Source organism: Eschrichtius robustus, chromosome 8 (genome assembly GCF_028021215.1).
Source record: "Eschrichtius robustus isolate mEscRob2 chromosome 8, mEscRob2.pri, whole genome shotgun sequence".
Taxonomy (NCBI): Eukaryota; Metazoa; Chordata; class Mammalia; order Artiodactyla; family Eschrichtiidae; genus Eschrichtius; species Eschrichtius robustus.
Window position 1 is genome coordinate 122057148 of NC_090831.1, and position 25398 is coordinate 122082545.

At 37.1% G+C, this 25398-nt stretch overlaps 1 protein-coding gene across 1 annotated transcript in view; it reads left to right on the forward strand.

The window, feature by feature from the left end:
* CNTNAP2 (contactin associated protein 2) overlaps nt 1-25398 on the forward strand; it is a 1784833-nt gene that overhangs the window by 1045138 nt on the left and 714297 nt on the right. Inside the window, exon 12 of the mRNA XM_068550150.1 lies at nt 4446-4565. Coding sequence (XP_068406251.1) covers nt 4446-4565 — 120 coding nt within the window. The remainder of the gene's footprint in view (nt 1-4445; nt 4566-25398) is intronic.

A 25398-nucleotide genomic window follows, 5' to 3' on the forward strand; every position in this document is an offset into this window, starting at 1 on the left:
GAATAATATGAGACCTTTTATTTGGGGCTAGGAGTTGCAACAGAGAAAAATTACTTTTCCAGTAAATCAATGGACTTGATGAGTCTATTTATTTTGCCATCAGCCCAATTGCCTTTCTGTTCTCCAGCAGTCTACTAGAAAAGCTCGATTATTGACAATGGCACAGATCCTTCTCTTTCTTCAGTGGCTGCTGGCTTAGCCCCTTCTGCCCTGTCAACTCCCTGGGGCTTGATATGCACAAATTGTGCAGCCCAGCTAGGACTCCACTGGGTACAGAGTTAACTGGCTGAGGCATGCAGGCTAAGTACTTCGGTTAGCTCCTTCCGTGCATGAAAATTTCCATATGCTCAATGCTTTTTAGTTTACAAAGTGTGTGATTTCATTTAATCTTCACAATAACTTGGTGGAGGAGGTATTATTGCCTTCATTTTACAGTTGAGAAAACTGAAAGTTAAGGGGAGTTTCCAGGTAGTAAATGACAGAAAGGAGATTTGAACAAAAATCTCTTAATTCCTAATTCAGTTATAAAACTAATGCAGTTTTACTATGTACAGCTGTTCTTGCCATTTTACCTCAGTGCCTTTACTCCAGACATGTATTTTGCAAGTGTATTTTTAATGATAACATAACTTATGCATGTTATAAAGTAATGTGGAAAACACAGAGAAGTATGAAGTTTTAAATTATCCATAATCTTACTACTCAAAGATAACCACTGTTACTGTTTGAGTGTATTCCTTTCCAAATATTTTTCTGTGCATTCATCCAAGTATATTTCTTTTGACATGTATTTTTATTTAGAGTTTTGTATCCCATTCCATTTTTATTATTCTGAGTGAAGTGAGGTGGCATTCTAGCCTTATGTTATTGGATTGGCCAAAAAGTTCATTTGGTTAGTCAATGTGTTTTTCCATAAAGTTCTTCATGAAAATGAAAAATATATCTTTTATTTTTAGTTAGAACAAATTTTTTGGCCAACCCAATGTTTACAATTGTACTGTATTGCCTTTCAGTGACCTATTTTTCCTATTTATACTAAAATATAAATAAAGAATTAGTCCACCCTTCTTGAGTTAACTTTTTTTTCAAGATTAGAGCCATGCTTCTCAACATGTAGTCAGGACCAGCAGCATCACTTGGGAGCTTGTTAGAACTGCAAATTCTCTACTGAGTCAGAATTTCCAGGGTGAGACCCAGGAATCCCTGTCTTAACACGCTCTCCAGGTGATTTTTCACACATGATAAAGTTTGGACTAAAGTTTTGGTTTTCCATTTGTGTTGATGAGGCAAAAGCAGCTAATAAACCTGTTATAGGTTAAAGACAAGCAGAATAATTGTCACACTTTAAAGAAAAAGAAAGAACTTCTTGCTTACCCAGATTTTCCTCATCCACATGCTTTCAACTCTACTCTTAATCAATTACTTGGGTTAAAGTCCACAGACCTCTTTAAAATGCTTGTATGCTTACTTAGAAATGCAGTAGTTACCTATACTTACTATCATCCAATTGTGCTTTCATTTGCATATACTTCTTCTGGTGAGCCAACTAATCATTTATCAAAATCAGAACAGGATGAAGGGTAGGCATGTTTTAAGTTTCATTCTGACAGCTTTTCTTAAACATCTACCATGTTAGATCAATATAGAGTAGAAAAGAAAAATATGTTTTGTACACCCTGCCCTCACGACAATTCACAATCTTGTTAGGAAATAAAATTTTCCTATATGGTTTAATTAACAGTGGTCAATCAAGTCTTAAATTGACTAGTATTACAGTATGTGAGACGAGCAGTGTATGCCCTGGACTATACAGAAAGCTGGACGTATTTATTAGGGAAGGTCTCCTTAAGAAAGGAGGAATGTCAGTGGTGCCTAAATAATAATTATTATATTAACGATAAACAGTCCACCTATTAACTATTATACCTGTGATACCTATTCCCCAGACGAGGCTGAATGAGATTAGGTATCTTTGTCAATGTTATATAAATAGTACTTTGTGGAGTCAGAATTTAAACTCAGATCTGTTTGACAGGAACCCTGTTTCTTACCACTTCTGCCTTCATAGTTAGCTCTGACTGAGAAGTTTTACAGGTTGAGAAAGAGGCCTGTAGAAAACCACAAGTAGAGGCAACCCCAGAAAGGGTGAGCATGAGTTAAACAAGTTCCTGCGTCAGATTCGCCTGAGCGGAGAGCAAGGTTGATATTGGCGAGTTACTAAAACCAAAAGAGATCTGTAAGGATTATGGAAGGTCTTACATGCTTAGATGGTGATCTGGGATATACAATCAGAGATGCTGAAGAGCCATTACACATTTTTTAAACATAATGAAAGTAATGTTTTAGGATATTGCATAAAAAAGCATAATTGGGTGGGAAGTGAAGAGATATTTGGGTAGAACAATCAATTAATAGGTTGATTGTTGTAAATCAGATACCAGATGATAAGGAAAATGACTGGGGTGCTGGCAGTGGGGAAAAAGAATGATTATTAAATATTAGAAAACAAAGGTGAAAGTTTTTAATGGTAGATTGGCTGAAGGGACAATTGGAAAACCTAAGAATTTGAACCTGACATTCTGGGGGATTTTGAACTGTACACAAAAATTGTAATAATCTGAAGAAGGATTGTCAAAAATTAATAAGGCAGTTGGTTTTTTTCAGAGACTGTGAGTTTAAGTCATTCTTTCTTGCTTCCTAACTACATCCACCCACCTAGTCTCCATGTCCTGTTGATCTTAAATCCCATCTACTTTATCCTGCCTTGTTTGCTTTATCCTTTCTCATAATCTTCTATACCTCTGGCCATCTTTCAATAGGCCTATAGGCCTATTGCTATAGCAGTTACAGCCTACATGCTGTCATTACTCACTTCCCTAAGAGCCATTGTTTTGCTACAAGGAACTTTCTTTCTAAAACGTACGTCAAATTATGGCATCTTTCTGCTGAAAGTTTAAAAATATTTGTTCAGTCTTTTATTGCATTATTTTATTTGGTATGGCATTCAGAATTAGAGCGACCATAGTTTATTATCCAAATAAGACAACTGGGAGATTGAAAGTGGCATATTAATAATTACACTCAGATGAAAGGTGTATGGGCTGTGCTTAACTTTCTAGCCACATCCTCTTCTGACAGCACTTCTTGCATGAGCAATGCACGAGTACTGAGTGAACAGTCCCTACTCGAAAGGTCCCCAATCTGTGTTGTTCACAGCTGTGCTTGTGTTGCCTAATCTACTGCTCAACACATCATATGGGCTCAATAACTATTTGCAGAAGGAAGGAAGGAAGGAAGTGGGAAGCAAGCCTTGAGTAAATCAAAGAGTTTTTGAACTGTTTTAGTCTAGTGTGTTGTGTTTGTTGAAATGAAATAGAATTTAAGGTCTAGCATCCTTGGGAAGAGGAAACCATGGAAAGCTAAAGGGAAGCACAGAGAACGTGGGAGAGGAAAGTAGAAAAGGGAGGTCCCAGAATCAGACCTCCTACTTCATAGCTTAGCAAAGGACAGATGCTAGGAGTATTGAATTCAAGGGCACTTTACCAAAAGACTCCGCTTATCAGATAGATTTTTACCAGAAATAGTTCTTAGTTTTGTAAAGAGGTCTGTCAAATTCATTGTATATGTCAATGTAGAGCTATTAAAAAAAGTTTTCACTATAGTGTTTTAGAAGTTCCAGCTATAAAGGAGGTATGTAAATGTCCATTTTGCACTTCTGAAAACAGGTGCAGTCTCTGTGAGAAAAGAAAATGTGTTAGGAGCATGGGAACAAAAAGGAAAATGATGAAAAAGAACCTACAATCTAATTACATAAATGTCAGTTTTCTACAAAAACTAGATTTGATGTAATTAAAGCACACCTGTAACAAATAAAATGAAACAGACATATCTTTCCATTTTCCTGAAATAAAGGAAGATTAGAAATCATGTGGTATTTGTGGGAGATTTATACTAAATATGCAAAAAGAAAAAGTGCCCCTGTGTGTGTGTACATGAGAGAGAGAGGGGGAGAGAGAGAGAGAGAGAGAGAGATTTTCTCTGATCTCTTAGCTGATAGCCCAACAGTACAGCCAATATTCATGGCCTTTCAGTAAAGTCCCTTACATTAAGGAGCTGATACCTATAAATAAGTATAAATTAAATAGTTTTCAATGATCATATGCACCTGTGAAATATTACATTTGTTTAACAATTTATTGATTGTTTTAGACCTTTCCCCAACTAAAGCCATAGCAGGAACTTAACTATCTTTGTTTGTTAGGTCAGAACCAATGCTTATAGACTAAAAATCAGATTATGAGTTTAAATGTAGAGAAAAGAGTGCTCTTTCTAACAAGAGGATACTCTCCTAAACAGTGGTTTGATAGCATTTGATCTGTTACTGGGGCATTTATCTGGAGAGACATTTTTTGGGTGCTGTGCTCATGTGGGATGTTTCGTTCCAGCCATCTATGAGCCTTCCTGTGAAGCCTACAAACACCTAGGCCAGACATCAAATTACTACTGGATAGATCCTGATGGCAGTGGACCTCTGGGGCCTCTGAAAGTTTACTGCAACATGACAGGTAACTATGCCATATTTATGTTTCATGAAGATTGCTTTTCTCTATGTTGAGAATAAATAGCACCACTAAAGTTTGTTTCTTCTGTGCTGTATTCTTATCATAATGTGTGATAAGCTAAATATTGCTGGCTTTGTTAGGCTAAATGGTGAAATGTATTTCAATGCTAGGTTTTCAAAAAAAAGTCTGCCTTCTGATTTGAACGGTTAATAATTAGTGTTTAAAAAAATCATCATGTAGAGGAAAAACTAGAAAGCCAAATTGCAAGGTTGAAGTCCACAGAAAGAACTAGCCCATGAAGCACCCTCCACAAGGACCTAGACTGGGGAAGGTTAGTACAACCTCTCAAACCACCCACACTGCCCAAGTGAAAGGAAGCTCAGAGGTCACGCCAAACCTTCCTCTGCTTGCCATGGTTATACAAGGAGCCGTTCTGGGTACTGAAAGCCCATTCTGGCACTAGCAAAACTTACCTGCCACTTTGATGAAATTTTTCTGGGGAAGAGAGCCTAGTTTTTCTTCACTTCCATATTAAATTTCAGGGCTATGAAATGAGATTGCGGGTTCCCACAGTCGTATGTAAGATGTACAGATCTGTAAGATAAGAGCACATCTTCCATCAGACACTTGGTAGCATCTTGCCCTCCAAAAATCTGGAGAAGTGTATGGGGCAAGCACTGTTTACTAGCTCCAGGAGAGGATCAGCATTCGATATGAACTCCTGAGGCATATGATGATAAGGATGATGATTATATGATGCTACTGATGCTGATTGCTGCATGGACGGTTTGCCATGTATCGGGCACCACAGTAACTGCTTTATTCAGACAACCTGGGTTTATATTCTAGCACTGTTAATCACCAGATATAGAATCTTGGGCAACTTATTAACTGTATTAACTTCAATAAGCCTCGGAATGTTTTTCTTTGAAATTGATTAATAATAATATCTACCTCATAGTATTATTGTATGAATGAAATAAGGTAATCTACATATGGTTCTTAGCATATTGTCTGACACATAATAAACTTTCAGAAAAGGTTGCCAGGAGTAAGGTATAATTATTTTTTAAAGAATTAGAGAGTTAAATAACTCGCTTATATTATTCAGGCAAAATTCAAATTCCAATATGTTTGAGGCCAGTGGTTCTTAAATCCAGCTATGCTTCAGAAACATTTATGGGGTTTTGTCTTCCCATACAAACCTGTTGGCTCCATCTCAGGAGACTGACTCAGTAGTTGTGAAGTGCAAATAGGATTGTGCGCCTAGAACTAAGAGCCCTCAACAGTGCTATAGACAAGTAGACCCCAGTGGAGAACTCGGCAACATCAGGAAGACAGACATGGCACAGAACGGAAGGGAGGATGATGAGGACGTGGGTGTAGTATGGAAGGTGGGTAGAGAAAATGGTAAAGTGAGAGCTACTGTCCCCAGATTTCCCCCCATGCCAAGGCTCTAAGCGTGCCCCAGAGAAATAATTCACTTCCCAGAAAGCTTGACCTGAGAGTTCATTGATTGTTGGACTTGTCAATGCACTCAGGTACTTTCTTCTTTACCTTCATTCTAATCTTACTTCAACTAAAGTAGAATCCATGAGAACTAGACTTAATCCAAAAGACTCTTGATGTTGATTTCTCAAAACTATTGTCAACTATTAACCTTAAGGGAAATCAGGGCATCCTGAATGGGCTTGGACAATTAAGAAGTTACTTTAGTTACTTTCTTATATGCCTTTTCAGAAAAGAACTAGAAAACTAAACAAAACCATAATGTATATGATCCTCATATGAAGAACACACAAAATGGAAGAGGATTTTTTCTTTTTTTTTTTTCGGGAGAGATCACTTTTCTGTGAATTGAAGGCCTTATGTGGAAACACAGATCTCCTCTTCATCAATACCTCCTTTAAAGAGTATGACTATAATTTGACCTAATACTCTAGATTCAGTCTAAGTGGTGAAAAGAACAGCATGATTTCTGCAGTTAGAAGATTTTTTTTCTATCGTCAAGATAGTTATGAACACCAGTGTTTCAGGGACCCTTGAAGGCCATCAGGTACTCTTTGGCCTTTTGCAACCCATTAACCCTTCCTTCATCTGGAAAGAACATGAACTTGACCCATTAGGAAAACATGGCACCACAGAGCTTGGCTTGGGCTGTAGCTTTTCCAAGAGATACATGTTGAAGAAGAGGAGGGAGTGACAGCATGAGATGCTCTATGAATCTTGAGATATCACTCTATGGTCATGAGAAATTGTATATGCACCTTAATTCACAACATTTGTATTAAAGAATAGAGCTCTCCCACTTCTTAGTAACCCAAATGTAATTGAGTGTTTATCACTGTTGAATATATCACATATTTTAAAAATGGGAGCAAGATATCTTCTCTGGGGAAGAAGCAATGTCTTGGCAGTGATCAGTCTCTTTTTCCTTCTTCTTACTAAGATGAGGGAGAGTTTTTCACTTGTACAGACATAGTGAATATATGAGTCTTGATTTTGGTTTCTCTACACTGGAGGAACTTTACTGGCAGGTAATATCTGATGTAAATTTGGGTAGAAACGAAAAATCACTCTGTTGGAAATCACTTCTGATTTATAATTATTCTTTGGAATACTAAACTTTAAATTCACTTACTAATTAAAAAATAAAACAAAACAAAAAAACAAAATGCAAACACAATTAATTTAGGGCCTGGCAAGAAGAAGGTAGTCTCCTCTGACTTTTAGAAAAGAAGTTCCTCCAAATAATCATTACAACATCACTGTTCACTAATATCTCCAAGTTTTATGTTTGTTTAACATTATCAAATAAGTAAGTTGTTCCTCATCTTATCCTTATTACATTTTCTGTTGAATCACAGGGAAGACTTGAAGTTTGTCCCTGCTAGAGTATTTTACTGTTGGATTCAGTCCAAACTGTCAGCATATATCTCCTGGCATCTCAGATACTGTTAAATTCTCAATTTCTCCTTCCCAATGCCTCTTGCAAATCATTATTCTTTCCATTCCTCAAACCACCATCCTGATTCAGACCCTCAATTGTTGGGTTTAGGTTATTCTAGTAATGTCCCAACTGGCCCCTGTTGGTTTACAACCTTGGGAGTTCCCCAAGTGAAATCTGAAACTGGACCCCGTACGTGGAGGGCAAGGAGAGACTGAGAAGGAGGCAGACCCTCTAGATTGGTAGGTGAAGGTTTGATAAGCAAGGGAACTTACAAGGTTTGTCTTGGGCGACACAGTATGAGTAGATTTCTGCACCCAACCCACAGGATCTTAAAAGTTTATATCGAGGCCTTGACAGGGTTCAGTGACATATTCAGTCCAGATGGTCTCAACACCTACCTCTCGCAAGGATTTACTCCCTGTAAGGGCTGCTAGCCTGGGAATAGTAGGTGGGATGTACATTCCAAGGACAGGGGAGGGGTGAGGAGCCTCCGGTTGCCAGGGTTCTGCTTAAGGGTCAACTGGCAGTCACATTCTCTCCATGACCTCCTCCAACGGTCCCTTCAACTCCAATATTTTCCTACTGCCCCTGCCTCCATGCCACCTGTCAGCAGGCTGCTAGATGAATGCTCCTACCACACCACTGTGATCATATGACCACTGTGCTCCATCTCAACTACTGAATAATGGGAAAGGGCCTCAACTTAGCATTCAACTTCCTTCACATTTAATACAAACTTCCTAGCACTGTCTTTTTTCTACCCTGCTTCCTTATAGCCATCCCATGCTCCAATCAGAGTAGAGTTTCCATCATTCCCTAAATTCAGTTTGGCTTGTTTTACACTAAATTTCATGACAGTCTCCCTGTGTACAATATTCTCTCCTGAAACTCTCTATAAAATACTTATCTCTGAAGAGTTTTCTTGAATCCTAAACTCCTCCATGAAGCTCTTCCTCATCTTCAATATACCCTTCACCACCAAATGACCATTATAAACTCTTTTATCAATCAAAACCTTTCCTCTTTTATTTTTAATTTTTATTTTATATTGGGATATAGTTGATTAACAACGTTGTGTTAGTTTCTGGTGTACAGCAAAGTGACTCAGTTATACATATACTTGTATTGATATCTATTCTTTTTCAAATTCTTTTCCCATTTGGGTTATTACAGAATATTGAGTAGTGTTCCCTGTGCTATACAGTAGGTCCTTGTTGGTTATTTTAAATATAGCAATGTGTACATGTCAATCCCAAACTCCCAATCTATTCCTCCCCCCCACCCTTCCACCCTGGTAACCATAAGTTCATTCTCTAAGTCTGTGAGTCTGTTTCTGTTTTGTAAATGAGTTCATTTGTATCATTTTTTAAAATTCCGCATATAAGTGATTTCATATGGTATTTGTCTTTCTCTGTCTGACTTACTTAGGATGATCATCTCCAGGTCCACCCATGTTGTTGCAAATGGCGTTATTTCATTCTTTTTAATGACTGAGTAATATTCCATTGTATATATGTACCACATCTTCTTTATCCATTCATCTGTCGATGGACATTTAGGTTGCTTCCATGTCTTGGCTAGTGTAAATAGCACTGCAGTGAACATTGGGATGCATGTATCCTTTCGAACCATGTTTTTCTCTGGATATATGCCCCAGAATGAGATTGCTGGATCATGTGACAACTCCATTTTTAGTTTTTTGAGGAACCTCCATACTGTTCTCGATAGTGGCTGCACCAATTTACATTCCCACGAACAATGTAGGAGGGTACCCTATTCTCCACACCCTCTGCAGCATTTGTTATTTATAGATTTTTCAGTGATGGCCATTCTGACCAGTGTGAGGTGGTCTCTGTATTATTTCTTAAACTGCATGTAAAATTTACATTATCTAAAAGAAAAATTTTAATTAAAAATGTAATGTACACACACACACACACACACACACACACACAAAAACCCCCTAAATGTGAATTTCTTCATAGACTTTGTGAAAAGAAAAAAGAACAGAATATTTAAGCATCCCTCTAGGATCCTTTTTCTAGGTTTTTTCATTTCTATATTCACTATGTGCCAGGAACTGTGCCATGTGAGAACAAATGGATATAATAAATGCCTTCATGGTATTCACAACCAACAATAAAAACAAGCACTAAAAAAGTGAACAAATAAGTAATTTTTCTGTAGAGAAAAATAATAGAATTGTGAGAAATGGTTTATTTTGGATAGAGGATTTTTTTTAAAACCTCCCTAGGAAGCAACATTTTAGCCAAAATCTAGCATATGAAAGGAGACAAGGCACTCAAAAAGGTGAGGAAGGGGAATGAGCCCTGAAAAATTATACCCCACAGAGTGAAAGAGATCATTTCCTTCCAAGGAACTGAAACCCCAGTTGCTGAAGCATCATGAGCCTATAGGGGGGCCCAAAATGAAGTGGGGAGATGGGCAGGGGACAGGTGGTGGTGCAGGAAAAAAATCTGGTTTTTACTTTTTCAATTATATTTCAATGTAGTGGGTGGGAATCTATGGAAAGTTTTTACACAGGAGAGTAAGAGGGTCTCAATTAAAACTACTACTTGGAGTACCATGAATGACAGACTAAAAGCACTGGGACCAGTTCTGAGGCTATTGTAAAAGCCCAGGGAAGAAAAGAAGCTCCTTTGGACTAGAGTGGTGATAGTTTAAGTGATGAATAAGAGGTGAATTTCAGATGTACTTTGAAGGAAGCATTGTCAGGATTGGTGACAGATGGGAAGAAGGATGGTTAAAGACAGTTGTCCAGAATAACTCCTGGGGCTTCCCTGGTGGTGCAGTGGTTAAGAATCTGCTTGCCAATGCAGGGGACACGGGTTTGAGCCCTGGTCCAGGAACATCCCACATGCCATGGAGCAACTAGGCCCATGCGCCACAACCACTAAGTATGCGCTCTAGAGCCTGCGAGCCACAACTACTGAGCTCACGAGCCACAACTACTGCAGCCTGCACGCCTAGAGCCCATGCTCCACAACAAGAGAAGCCACCGCAATGAGAAGCCCGTGCACCGCAACAAAGAGTAACCCCCGCTCGCCACAACTAGAGAAAGCCCGCGTGCAGCAGTGAAGACCCAACGCAGCCAAAAATAAATAACTAAATAATAAAATAAATTTAAAAATATATATATTAAAAAGAGCAAAACATTTAACAACAACAACAAAAAGAATAACTCCTGAATATATGGATTAAATAACTGGATGAATTACAGTGCCATATGGCAGATGTGGGAAATTAAGGAAAGAACAGATTTAGAGGAATTTCAAGAATTCAGTTTTGACCTATTTAAATATGAAGTGCTATATGCCATCTCAATTGAGATGCAAATTCTGCAGTTGGACAAGCCCCAAAAGGATGTTTGGGTTAGAGACATAAATGTCCTAATTGTTAGCATATGAATATATGAGAAATGATAATATCACTTAGGGGATGATGTAAACTGGGAAAAGGCATCTGCGAAATGAGCTCCTAGGAAGTTGATAGATAAGTCAGATTTCTAGTGATGAAATATTCTGTATGTAGGAGAATGTATAAGTAAGTGGAGGAAAAGTGTCTAAGAGAATTTTAGGGACAAATGGGTCATCCTTATGGATGTCGAATTGACTGCTTGGGTTGTAAAGAATGAGAAAAAGACTGGGAGGATGGAGAGTGATTTTGAATCAATGCAAAGGTATATAATGAATGAGCAGGACCCAGTGGGGCCTTCCTGGGTTCAGACTCCCTCTACCCTCCATGCCCCCCACCTCTTATTTGTAAAAAAAGCTTTAGCCTCCTATTCCTTCCCCGAGTTCCAAAGAGCAAATTTAATCAGAGAAGTGAGAAAATGAGAAAGTGCAGAAACAAAGGAAAATAGTCAAGCAAGACAAAATAATAGTTTAGCCATGAAACAAAGTCAAAAACATTTAGTTCTTCCTCAAGGGCTATGGATAATATCCTGAGCCATATCCTTGAGTTATTTTGCAGATACTAACCGCCCCCCCCCCACAAGATGGAAGAAGTTAACTACATGCTGACCACCAGTATGTAGACCCCAGACAGGTTGGAACCAAAAGGTTGATCATTGAGATTCCTGAAACATCACCCTGTTACCTCACCGTCAACCAATCAGAGAATTGTGCAGGAGCTGATCAGGCACCCTACAACTCACACCCATAATGTTGCCTTTCAAAACTGTTACCTGAAAGCCATCAAGAAGTTCAGGTATTTTGAACATGAGCTGCCCATACTCCTTTCCTGGTGCCTTGCAATAAACTCTACTTTCCTTCACTACAACGCAGTGTCAGTAGAGTGGCTTTGCTACACGTTCAGTGAGTGGACCCAAGTTTGGTTCAATAACAAAAATAAATCAACTCGTAACATGCTTTATACGGGATGCAAAGCAGTTGAAACTTGGCAAGCAATTGATGATACTGTATTTTTAAAGCATGGTTTTGGCAGCTGGGAATAGGGTTTTCCAAAGGAGACCCATATATAAGACAGGGAAACAAGTCAGAAAGCCTCTGTTGTAATACAGGAGGTAAAGTTGAGATTCAAGGTGGTGGCCGACAGGTAAAGGAGAGGATTGATTTGATGGATATTTAGAAAATTGAGTTGACCAGACTGTGGCTGGTGATTAGAGTTGAAAATGATTCCCAAGTTTCTGCCTTGAGTAGCCCCATGTGAAGGAGTACAGAAGAGCAGGGACGGATCAGGAAAAGGTGGGACTCTATGTTGCCTTCAGTGCCTGTAATTCAGCCTGTTGGAGCTGTGCTGTGGGCAGATACTATACAGATTCCCTGAAGACTTTAAACACAATTAATCTCTGTCTTAGTTTCCTTATAAATAGAGTAGGAATTGGAATGAGTTGATCTCTACACTGCCTTCTATTCTTAAAAAAAAAAAATTCTATTATTGCCATGGAACATGAAAGAAAAATATCACTATTCAAATAATCGAGAAGCAAAATCCTCTTGCCTCAAACAAGCTTGAATTTACTCATTTCTTGGCCACATTTGACATAAATTGGCACTGTTCATTTTTTGTCAAAAAGCAGTTCTTCTACTATGCAATTCTCCTTTTGACTATCTGCAGTTCAGCGCTTCATCACTTGGAAATTAGGGGGTGCCCTAAATGACAGCGTCTCAGGTGCTCAGTTGACATTGAAGAGAGAATATATTCATTGACTCTTTTGTAGGAGAATTCATCATTCTGTGCAAGTCAAAGCCTGGTTTCCTTTTTTAGATCTTAGGGCACATTATAAAATGTGGCCATTGTTATCCTCACCTTCCTTCTCAATTTTTATCACCTCTCTGAAAATTTGGTATCATAAATATAATTTTAATGAGTATATACTATCATATATTTCTAATATTGACCTCTTTCTTTTGTACATTTTTCTCACATTTCAGTTTATTTCTATTTCCTTAAGATGCTTACCAACATCTTCTAGAAACATTGAACTTTTATTATTTAAAGCTTCATTTAGTTCTCTCTGCCCAGTGATAATAACAATAGTAAATAAAGCTAGATCCAGCTATTATCCTTGGAAAATTACTGCTTATCCCTAACTCAAAAACAATGTTTTCCTTAATATTCTATCCTCGAATTCATCTTTACTCTCTTTGTATTCATATTTAATTTTTAAAAATTTAAGTAAACATCTGTGCTATACGGTGTGAAGTTTAAAGTCCAAATAAGGAACACCTCCTGCATTCTTCCTAGCAGTACTTTTGTAGTTTTATCAAAAAGCCATTAAGCTTGTTTACATAATTTGTGCTTTATAAAGCCCTGGGATTTAGCTGATCAAATTCTATTATTCTCTATAATGGTAAAAGCTGTTCATGTCTTTTTAATCTAGTATTTATAGAGAGCTTGTTACTCAAGTTCTTAAGCACTTGCACTCAGTAATATCATTTTATTTATCGTTATGCCTCTCAGGAGTTTCGGTAGTACAGTGGTGGGGGGGTGGAAATGGGCTGCTGGGGTGGATGCTTGAGCTCTAATGGAATCACGAACCTGCCCCCCACTCCTGCTGCCATCACCTCCCGCCAGCCCCCCAGCAAAGCAAAGCAGTTCCTTCTCTGTCATATTCGTTTTCTTAGCAGCTTTCAATAACACCAATTTATTATCTCACAGTTTCCATGGGTCAGGACTCTGGCGGAGGTTAGCTGGGTCGACTGCTCAGGGTCCCACGGGCTGAAATGAGGGATCAGCAGGGCTGTGGTCTCATCTGAGGCTTGAGATCCTCTTCCATGTTTATTCAGGGTGTCGATGGAATTCAATTCCTTGAGGTTTTAAGACTGAGGGTCCCATTTTCTTGTTGGCTGTTGGCTGTGGATTGCCCTCAGCTCCTAGAGGATGTTCCCAAGGTCCCAGATACGCATCCTTCTCACGGTGTGGCAGTGGGAGGATCTCTGACCTCTGGACTCTCTCTCAGGAGCTCACCTGATGAGGCCATGCCTAACATCCACCCAGTATAACCACCTGTTTGATTAACGCAAGTCAGGTGGGGACCTTACTGACACCTGCAAAATCTCTTCACCTTTGCCATATAGAGCAACCTAATCGCAGGAGTGATAGTCCATCGTGTATACCTGTCCTACCCACATTCAAGGAGTGGGATCAGGGGGTGTGCACTAGGGGTCGGGAATACTGGGGGAATACTTTTTATTCTTCTTACCACACCTACCTCTGTGTCTCTGTATACTATTCATAATTCCAGCTGCATATAGCCTTACCTTTTGAGTAACAGTGCCACATTTAGTTTGTAAAATATTAAGCTTTATTATTTATTATTTGTCTTATGGTTTTTAACGTATTCTTCAAAATAGGAAAGTTTGAAAATATAGATAAGCAAAAATAAAAATTGCTTACCAGCTAGAGATAACAATTACTAACGTGTTAGGAAATGTGATAAAGATTTTGTATTTTATGCTTGTAGCTATATATATAGTAGTATTGAGGGCAAACTAAATGCCAGGCACTGTTCTAAGCAGATCACACACATTAACTCATCTAATAATTCACAACAACCCCACGGGGTATGTAATACTACTCTTATTCCAATTTTTGGATGAGGAAAGTAAAACTCGCAGAAATCAAGTCCTAACTTACACATCTAGTGGGTTATGGAGATTGACTTCTTAGACAGGCTTGTGTGATCCAGAGCCAGCGTTCATAGTGTGTGTGTGCACATGTGTGCACATACATGCCTATGTGTGTGAGTGCCCCTGTATGTGTTATTCATCCGAATGGCCATGTGTGTGCATACAAATGGTACTCCTCAGTTTGGATTCTGTAGTCTTATTTTAAATATGATTTCTGAGATGAGCATCTCTTATTTATATGTTTTCATTATCATCAAAACTTCCTTATGCAACTCTAATTCATTATCTGTGGTTTGGACAGCACTTTTGCCATAAATTATTTACTTCTTAATTGTTCCACTGATGCCTTGGGGTTTTTTATCAGAGAACGCATTTTAAACGAAATCAGTTTATAAACCACTAAGCAATTATTATCAATTTTAGGTCTTAATTCAGCTACAGGTATTTTCTCGAATACCAATTTCTGAGAGCTTTTATAGGATAACTTGTGTATTTCTTGTGTATCTAGGTTAATTATCCCTTAGGGATTGAGCCAGACTTTAAGGATAATTTAAATTCTATTCCCATTATCTAGTTACTTTTTCAGTGTAAAATCTTAAACTGAACCTAGCAAAATCTGGTTTGAGAAGGTAACAAGATTGAATGGAATTGTATTAGGTATCATTGGTAATATTTAATATGATTGTGGCACCTCATTCTCTTTTTGCAAGGAAACCAGCTAGAAATGAGGACACACAGCTCTCCTCTTCTCTGTGAGAGCTTATTAACATTCACAGGCTAGGCACCGCTATGCTTCTACCCCTTTGTGTTCCTGTGTGTCATACACTCTCATGTGTTCACATTCTAAAGTGTAAGCCTCGAAACACTGGCTTCTTCCATTTTCTTCCCCCGGACTCATTTGTATTTTTTCTCATCAAAGGCATTCGCCCTCCTCTTTGTTTCTCCTAACCTAGTTTGCCTCCTCTGTTGTTAACCCGCACATAGAATAGCTCTCCTCTGTCTTCTTTCACATCATCTCCTCTTTGTCGACTTCTCACAAGCTGTCTTTGTTATAAACCTTTGTAATCACTTAGCAACTCCCGCTTCACGTGCTCAGCTGTTTCAGTTCCTCACAATCAGTATAAATCTTTGAGTTCAATTCTGTTCATACAGCTCCAATTGAAAATCTAGGAACCAACTCGCTGATCAAACACAGCCTGAAAGGAGAGCTCTTCTCTGTAACTGATTACCCACCACCCAAGACTCCCTTTCAGATTCACACTCTTATTCCTCAGATGACTTCTACCTGCCAGGCTTTCTTTTAAATCTCTTCGTTGTGTGTCAGTTACAGTGATAGGTTAATATGACAGAAAGTTCTCAAGTGGTTCTCGAACTTTAAATCAAGAAAGGGAGAGGAAAGCTATAAGAGGTCTGGTGAGGCCCACGCAGCAGACAGAACCAAGCAAGGGAAGGCAGGACCCCAAGTAAAATCAAGATGGCCTTAGACCTAGAATAGGCAGCTCCATCACATATGGAGCCTCCAAAATGGTACCCCAGATGCAAATACACCCACCTTCAAACATTTTTACACACCTGCCTAAACAATATTTTAAACACACTGCCCTTTTGGTGCTTTAAAAAGCACTGCCTCTGTTGTGCGATTTCCCTGCTCAAAAAACTGAGAATGGCTTCACATTGTCTATGGTTAGGGACTGTTGTTTGGTTTCCTCTGTCATTTGGGGTCTAAAACTCTTGTCTAGTCCATAAAAATCAGCTTGTGCAGCAGGCAGGTGGAAAAAAAAACAAAAAACAAAACAAAACCTTGGGAAATCCAGTTAAATCAGCACAAAGTACAAGAACAACCTCACACTTATTCACTAGGAATTCCTCCCTTCTGGCTAAACTTAAAGCCACTATGCCTGAGCTTCTATCTTTCCAAACCCTACGTTTTTCAGTTTGCTGGGTCACCTTTCATTCCTTCTGAGTAAATCAATTTCCATTTCAGAAGATTCCTGGCAGTTTTAGCAGGAGAATCTCATATAGCAGCTAATCTCTCTTTTTATCTTTTCTCTTAGTCTAATTGATGCAACCAAGAAAGTTAAATAATAAACTGTACCAATACGACATGTTACCTAAACTGGCAAATATTGGAGTCCTATTTCTGGGACAGACATAAAGTAGAAGCAAAGCTCATCAATGCCCAGCACAATTGAGTGCTGTATAAAAGCATTTGTCTCATTTATGACGAGTGAGAAAATAACTTTGAATAAAAGTATACCTTTGGATGAATTTCTCAAAAATCTCTTTGTTGTATTTATGTACAGAGGAGGTCAGTAGGGCTGACCTCCCCACACATAATCATTAATCTCATATCCTGTTTCTACTCATATCTTTGAACAAAATCAGCATTAAAAAATGAGACTATTCAGGAACTTGCTAGATCCTCATCATTATCATCATTACTGTTATTTTTCCTTTTTTGATTTATGTGCATATATTCTTTTTTCTTTTCACTGGAACTATATTTGCCCCTTCTGCTTCTAAGCTCACTTGGTGTATCTCCAGGTTTCAGGGCTAAGACAAGGCAGCATGCTTTCGAGAGGTTACCTGATACCCTAGCTGATCCAGGCAGCAGGACAGGCACGTGAGAATAGGACGTTTATTAGCTCACTGTTGTGGCGAGTACAGAGTAGAATCCGACATATTCTGTCCTCAGTATTTAAAAGACTGTAAAATAATAGTGGACATTTTGCCAGTGTTTCCTCTTGCTCCAATCCAAACTGCTTGCTCTCTATATCTGGGGCATCCCATCATCATGAAATCTCCCTTCACCACACCAGTGTTTATTCACGCTACAATTTCCTCATCGCCCCCTATGTTGGAAGTCATGCTTCCTATTTCCCGTGTCTTCATTTGAATTCACTCCCTCATTTGGGTGTAGCACATTCTCTGATAGTTTCTTGATCCTTCTCCCTAGAAATTAGAAGAACACTCTTACTCCCTGATGTTCTGAAATTTCACACCATGCCTTAGAATAGGTCTGTTTTCATCTGTTTGGTAGGTGCTCACTTTCACACTGGCTACTCCTCAAATTTCTTTTTATTTTTCTATTCGTGATTTTGTCTCTTCTGATTTCGCTGTTTTCTCCTTCCTCCTAGAATGACTTTTCATCCTGGTTTTAAATCAAAGAGCTCTTTTTTGTTCTTCAAAAGTTCCATTTTAATAGCATACTATTATTACTTCATATATGCAAAATCTTTTCTTGTCTCTCAAGGATAATAACATTTTTTTCCCTTTCCCTCAGTTTCTAAGTTCCTTTATTCTGTTCATTTTCCTCTTTTTTTGTCCTCTAATCTCCTCAGCTTCCCTCAGATTCCTAATAATTATTAGCTGTGTGTTTATTATTAAGAATGAGAGGGTCTTGGATTTCCCTGGTGGTGCAGTGGTTAAGACTCCGCAGTTCCACTTCAGGGGACACAAGTTTTATCCCTGGTTGGGGAAGTTCTGCATGCTATGCAGTGGGGAAAAAAATACCAAAAAAAAAAAAGTGAGAGGGTCTTGTTGACCTTGAACTTCATTCTTGGTTAGAGTGGCCGTATGACCTGTATGCCCAGTATAGTCCAATTTTACTTCTTTTGCCCGCATATAATTATAAACAGCTCTCCCTTTTACTCTCAGTAGTGTCCTGGTTTGAATATGTCTATATATTTATCATACATATTTATGAATGTACATGGGTACATAAATATATTCTAGCTTTAGTGGACTTTCAGGCGGGAAAAGTTAGATGCCAGTGTTTACTCAACATCCTAACCAGGAAGTCTCTTATTCATTTTTAATCTCCTGGTTTAATACCATAGAACCAATAATTTTTCAAAACATGTATTTTTAAAATTCATTAAAATGTTCAAATTTTCATATCAATTAATATTTCCCATTTTGTTTAAAGGATGTCATCATTCTTAAAGTGTTTATTGCTGACTCTCTATAAGGTAATATGATAGATGCTTTCATCTGTAGTAGTATTTCATCTATTCTTCACCATAACTACTACAGATGCTTTCATCTGTAGTAGTATTTCATCTATTCTTCACCATAACTACTACAGATGCTTTCATCTGTAGTAGCATTCCATCTATTCCTCCCTTTGTATTGTATTTGTAATACAATACAAAATTAGTATTCCAATTTTGAAGACATGTGAACTGAGACACAAACAGGTTTTAAAATTTTCCAAACAGCTAATGAGTGTTTAAACATCTTATCATCCATGGGTGCATCTATAACAGAATTTACAAAAAGCTGTTTACATAAAGAATGAGGTTTGAATTAGACCAGCAATTAGAGAATGAGAGGCTTCCATATCTTTTAGTGGCATAAATTTATCACTTTTTCCTTTTTAATAGATTGAAACATTCTATAAACCCTTGGTTCTTATAACTAAAATAATATAAATTATTATTACTATTATCATGTAAAGTTTTTCTTCCCCTATTCCTAATTTCTGATTAACTAGAATCTAGGCTGTGAGCTGGGATGTCTATCTTGTTCACTCCTAAGTCCAACAGTGTCTGGTATATAGTTGGCACTAATAAATGCACTGTTCCAAACAGACCTGTGCCACTCTGGCTTTTTAGTAGATATAAGTAGCCACCATTAGTTAGAGATAGATGAGTAGGTCTGAGTAACTTCTCCATCAATCTCAGTACTGTATAAGAAACATGTGTGATACAAAAGTCTGCCTCACCTACAATTAGAAGGCAAATGTTTATTAACAATAGGCTCAAAAGTTGCCTGTACAACCTGTTCTGTAAATTTGAAAATCCAAGCTCTCTGTCCCTTTAGTTTTTCCAACTACTCCTTGTGTAGATGCTTCTCCTATAGCAAATATGAAAACATTCTAGAAGCAGGATTGAGTTTACTTTATAAGTGGGATCAGGCAATCAGAATCCTCTAATTCAATGGATGAAAAAGAACCTAGCCATAAATCACCTATGAAAAGCAAAAGGTAAAGGGCTCCCTATATTTCTTTATCCTTTTGTTGCAAGAGTTGGGGGGAATCTCTAAATATTTTAGCTGATTTAGGTGAACATCAGTAATCTCACCAATAAAAACCCATCCCCCAAGTTGTAACTAAAATTAAATTAATTTATGCTAATTAACAAAACATGAGGTCTTGAGTGGTGATAAATGTAATGTGTACACTTGTATCCACTTCTGAAATCTTGTTTTTTCTTGAAATGCTAGCCAACAACCCACAGACTGTGTGTTTTTGCTTAGAGCAATCCTGTGCCAACTCTTGGGTATAAAATAACTAATACACATGTAATTATATCAGACTGTCCTTGTGGATGTATTTTAAAGGTAAGCTACAGACCACAAGACGTATGAATTGAATAACTATCCAGGTTGCCTACCAAGTATTTTTGAAAGGAAGTTTGTCAACATAAGTTGTAAATTTGGAAAACATTTGCAAAAGATGGTTACTTTAACATTGTTAGTATGTTGGTTAATTGCTGTAAAGCACAGCATTATGTCCTAGTAATAGTTATCAGGGATGTTCCTGTGTCTATTAATCATACTCCAGGATCACTCCTGCTGGTTATTAACTGCAGTTCCAGGCCAATGTGGACACCATTTTCCTTTACATTTTGTTTTGTTCCTTTCTTCTTTCTGGTGTCCGTATTTTCACAGCCTTCTCCCAAAGTTCTCCCTTGGATGGGAGAAAAGAGATCTGATATGACATTAACATATTACTGTAATATGTTACCTCTCCCAGTGGTATTTCCATTTCAAAGAGAATAGCAAGAGGAATCAAAATATGAAGAAGATATTTTCAAACAGAGCATTTTCAAATGCTAAGTCATTTCTGCCTACTTATACAGAAAACAATAGCCCAAGTACTTTTAAAGGCCTTCCCAAGTGAAGTTTTTGTTTGTTTGAGAGCTGGCAAGCCCTATTTCTATTACTAATTACTCTTATTTTTGCTTCAACATCTACTTTATACCAGGTTGTTTTTTCCTAGTTATCTCATTCTATAGACAAACACTAGAGGAAGATGAGATCAGAGAAAAAAATCAAATTAAGTATTACATGGAAACAAAATATAAAGGAACACATTATGCAATAGAATATTTACTCTGGGAAGAAAATCGTCTATTATCGATCATATTTCCACCACCTCTACTCTCTCCAAGTTCTATCTTCCCTTTGAACATTCTAGATTCTATTTACTGAAAGATTCAGTATCCCCATATACAATATTCATTTTTAATATTTGAAATCCTAATCTCCATTCCTATTTGAATGTAAAATACTCTGACTCCCATATAACATTTGACTACTTCCTCCATGTGGCCACACATTATGAGGGTCTGTGTATAATTAAGGGTGAGTAAGAACCCAGCTTGCTCAGAAACTTCTGTGGATGCTGGGATTTTATCATTATGTTGCCTATCTGCATGATACAGTTTTGGTCGTCAGTAATTACAATCTTGTTCAGATATTTTTGGTTAATAGTTTTTTGCTACATAAAAAGGAAATTAGAAGTTGCATTTAGAGGAGATTTATTGTTAAAGCCAGGGATATTTTCTTTCTCCCATTTCAAGCCCTGGGCAGAAACCTTATGAAAACATTTGGATGGACTGTTGTGGCCACACTGAGCATCTGACTCTGTTGCAATGTCATTAAAATGAGTTTTTGGTGCCAGTTCAGCTTGTTTTCAGCTTTATAGACATGGTCTTATTCGTATTGATTGATCTTCCTTTCATGGAAGCATAATAAAGAAAAGAAGAAAACAGTGTCCAAAAGTGGTCCATGTGTTAAGGCTTTCTTTTTCAGTATTCCTATACCATGGTGTTTTAATAGACTGCAAATCTATTAAAGATGTTCCTACATGATAATAATCTTGCTTTAAAGGGGATATTAATTTCCTCTGTCATAGTGGGAAAATATTTAGTGTATAAATTATTCCTAAAATATAAAAATCATGGAAATTTTATAAGCATGCAAATCTCAACTTTCCTTTGACAAAATTACAAAAGAAATCATTTCTTTATATCATAAAATTATTGTTTCCAACACAAATGTAACTCTTCCACTCTTTACCTTTACTAAGCTTGGAAAACACTTATCTTGTGACCTTTAAATTAAAATCAACCATAGCTGAAGTTATTTATGAATACTAATATCTTTAGTAAATATGCAGAAAAAAATCAATTCTGAAATATTCTTACAAATCAGTCTCTTTAACATAATCTTTAAATTGGCCCTTGGACTTCCCAGTTACCTTAGTATTTAGTAGATCCTTAATTGACATGGTTCCAAATCTCTTTTTAATTCCAGTCATTATCCATTTTTTTAAATTTAATGAACTCTATGATTTGATTAGCAACAACTTTAATGGTAGGTATGATATAATGGGGTTGTATCAGATATTAGACAGAGTGAGAGTCATTTCCCAGTCTTATAAAATATCTGTTTATTGTTCTATGTTTTCCTCTGGGTACAATTTTTAGAATTTTAATGTGTTTACCTAAGTTTATATAATTGTTTGTTTACTGTCTTAACTAATATATCTTAGTACATATTATGTGCCAGGCACTAGGGACACAACAGCAAACATGTTAGACATGACATCTGTTTGTGTGGAGCTTATAGTATTATAAATATGTATAAAATTATTTTAAATAATCCAACAGAGTATTATATCAGAAACCAAGTCATTGCTATCAGACACTGAATTATTGAAATGAGAAGTTATGAAGTTATTAATGTGCTATTTACAACCAATTTGTGATAGATAAATCATTTATTATCTTGTCAGCATTTCCCAAACTTTGGATTTGTATACCATCTTCATAAGTTTTACAAAGCCCACAGACCACCAATTTAATTATTTAATAAATATTACTTTAAAATCAACTCTCTTTTAACTTATTCTCATCAAAAACAATAATATCCATAAAATTTTGTGCTTAGTACACTTGATGTTTTTCTCCTAATGTGCTGTTTAAACATTATATTATTGCAGACATACAACTAATATAATAAGATATGATATTTCTCAACGTATCAGCGGTGCACATTCTTTGGGAAATTCTAGCTTAACTAAACCCTTGTACCTAATTTAATATTTCTTTTTGGGAAATTATTAGCTTGCATGGCCTTAGACAAAGAATTGTAGCTAGCATGTTACATGCATTTTCAAAATCTAATATCTTACCTGAATTCAAGGAAGCCTTCAGCATGAGAACTTTCTTTTAAAAAGTATAATTTTTTAAAAATATCTTTATTGGAATATAATTGCTTTACAATGGTGTGTTAGTTTCTGCTTTATAACAAAGTGAATCAGCTATACATATACATATATCCCCGTATCTCCTCCCTCTTGTGTCTCCCTCCCACCCTCCCTATCCCACCCCTCTAGGTGGTCACAAAGCACCGAGCTGATCTCCCTGTGCTATGCGGCTGCTTCCCACTAGCTATCTGTTTTACATTTGGTCGTATATATAAGTCCATGCCACTCTCTCACTTCGTCCCAGTTTACCCTTTCCCCTCCCTGTGTCCTCAAGTCCATTCTCTACGTCTGAGTCTTTATTCCTGTCCTGCTCCTATTATATTATAATTTGATAGTAAATAATTGACCTGGGTCCTAATCTGTTATTTTGCTAACAGTTTTACATGTTGACTCAAGTGTCCTTTGTTACCCACATCGGACCTTCCGACATTCTCCTTATTTTGTCCTTCCAGCCGTAACTCTGATTTAAATTGGGTGTGTGTGCTCATAGAATGAAACGCAATAATAATGTTGTACTTTGAACACTTTCTAAAAACATTTTATATTGCTGACTCTTTTTCAATCGGCTTGCAAAATGATTTTGCTTATGTTATTTATATTATTTATTTATCCAATATCTTAGTCATTCTTCACCCACATTTTGAGCATATAAACAACAACAATAATACAGTGCTAATACTTAGCAAACCGTTACTGTGTGCCACAATTGTGCTTTATGTGCACAAGTTCGCATGAGGTAGGTCGGATTATTGTCCGCTTTTATGTGTGAGGCAACTAAGGCAAAGGTAGTTAACTGGCCTAAATTCAAAATTGTTAAGTGGGATCGTGGACACCAGGTTTGTGTGACTTTGGAGGCCACCATCTTTGTCACTTCATTATAGCATCCACTTTTCCTGGTGCCGTGCTAGAGGGGTAAGACACTATAGAAATGTACAAGACTCAAATCATACCTTTAATAAGTCTTCAGTCTAGTTCGAAAGTGAGAAGTAAAAATATCATTCAGCAGATTCAGATCTGAATAACTTTTGCCTACTGTCAAAATTTAAAGCTACCTTCATAAGAGAAAGATTCCTGATCACTGATAGACATGTGATCCATATCATGGAGGCATTTTCAGTCAAAACACTACACATTGCTTTGCACAATAACAGAATCAGTGAAATGTTTGTAGTTTGGTGTTTTTGCTTTTACTCCTGGAAATAAGGCAACATAAGGCCCCTGGTCAACCAAGAGAAAAGCCTTTAAAGGCAGGTTCCAGCAGCTCAAAGTGTGTAGGACTCCCCTGGCAAGGACATTATGACCTATCATCTGGTGAACTTCCCTTATCTCATCCAAATCTGGTGAATAATCACTAGTGCTAATTTCATGGCAACTCAGTAGTAACAATATGTTAAGCTTAGTTATCTGGAATAAGACAACAAAAAGGTTTGCAGTGGTGTGAGTGCTATAAAAGTGTACATTATATACAAAGCAGAGAACTTTTGCATGGAAGGAACTCATTAAATAAATATTCCTGATTGATTACAGAAAATACAATAATGAAACATTGCTATTTAAACATGTAAATAATATGAGTCGTGAAGTATGATGTGAAAGTATGTATTTTTTTCTCCCTCTGTATAAAAGATGAGCTAAGAGATTTTAGGAGAAAAGGTAAGACAGAAATAATTTTGTAGCTTATTAGAAACTTAGAAGTTTATTGAAATCCTTTGCTAGTAGACTTGGTACGTTTACAGAATTTTTATAATAGCTTCAGTTTCCAAACAAGTGAGTGCATATAATTGACAGCTAGCTGTAGTAATGAAAATTGTGGTGCTGTAAATTAGCTCTGTAGCCTCCATTCTTCACCCTGAGCAGGTTTACCCTGGCACTTGCAGATTGCATGTTCTTATTGCAGGTGACATTGAGAGATTACATTAAGTTGGTTATCGATCATACTGTATGGGTTCATTTTACTACAATGTAATCTCTGTTTCTACAAATCTAAATCTGACAGTGTATACCATTTTCATGCCATTATAGTCTCAGCAAGAAGTTATAAGAGAGACTAGAGGTTGGTTGAAGCCCCAAATTCTGGGCATTTCAAATCTAACCCACAGTGCTGTTTAGAAGTATTCAATTAAATGATACATATGAAAATGTTTTTATACACTAATATGTAGATTTGAAACTACTGTACTTTGAAAAGTACAAAACAAGTGTCATTAAACATCTAGTGTCTACAAAACACTCTGGAGAGTCTTACAATGAATAAACCATTCTCTCCAGGGATTTAAGAGTAAAGGAAGTCTCTGTGACAATAGTGGCTTCTATGTGATAATTATCACAACAGAAAAAAATAGCTTATAATTTTCCTTACTTCTGGTTTCCCTTATTAATTGTGTCAGCTTCTGCTCTGCCACACATACAAAGGTAACTATACCCGAATCTACCAGTACTAATCTGGACTTCATGCAAGACAATTTTCACATCCATTTAACTACTGACTCTAAT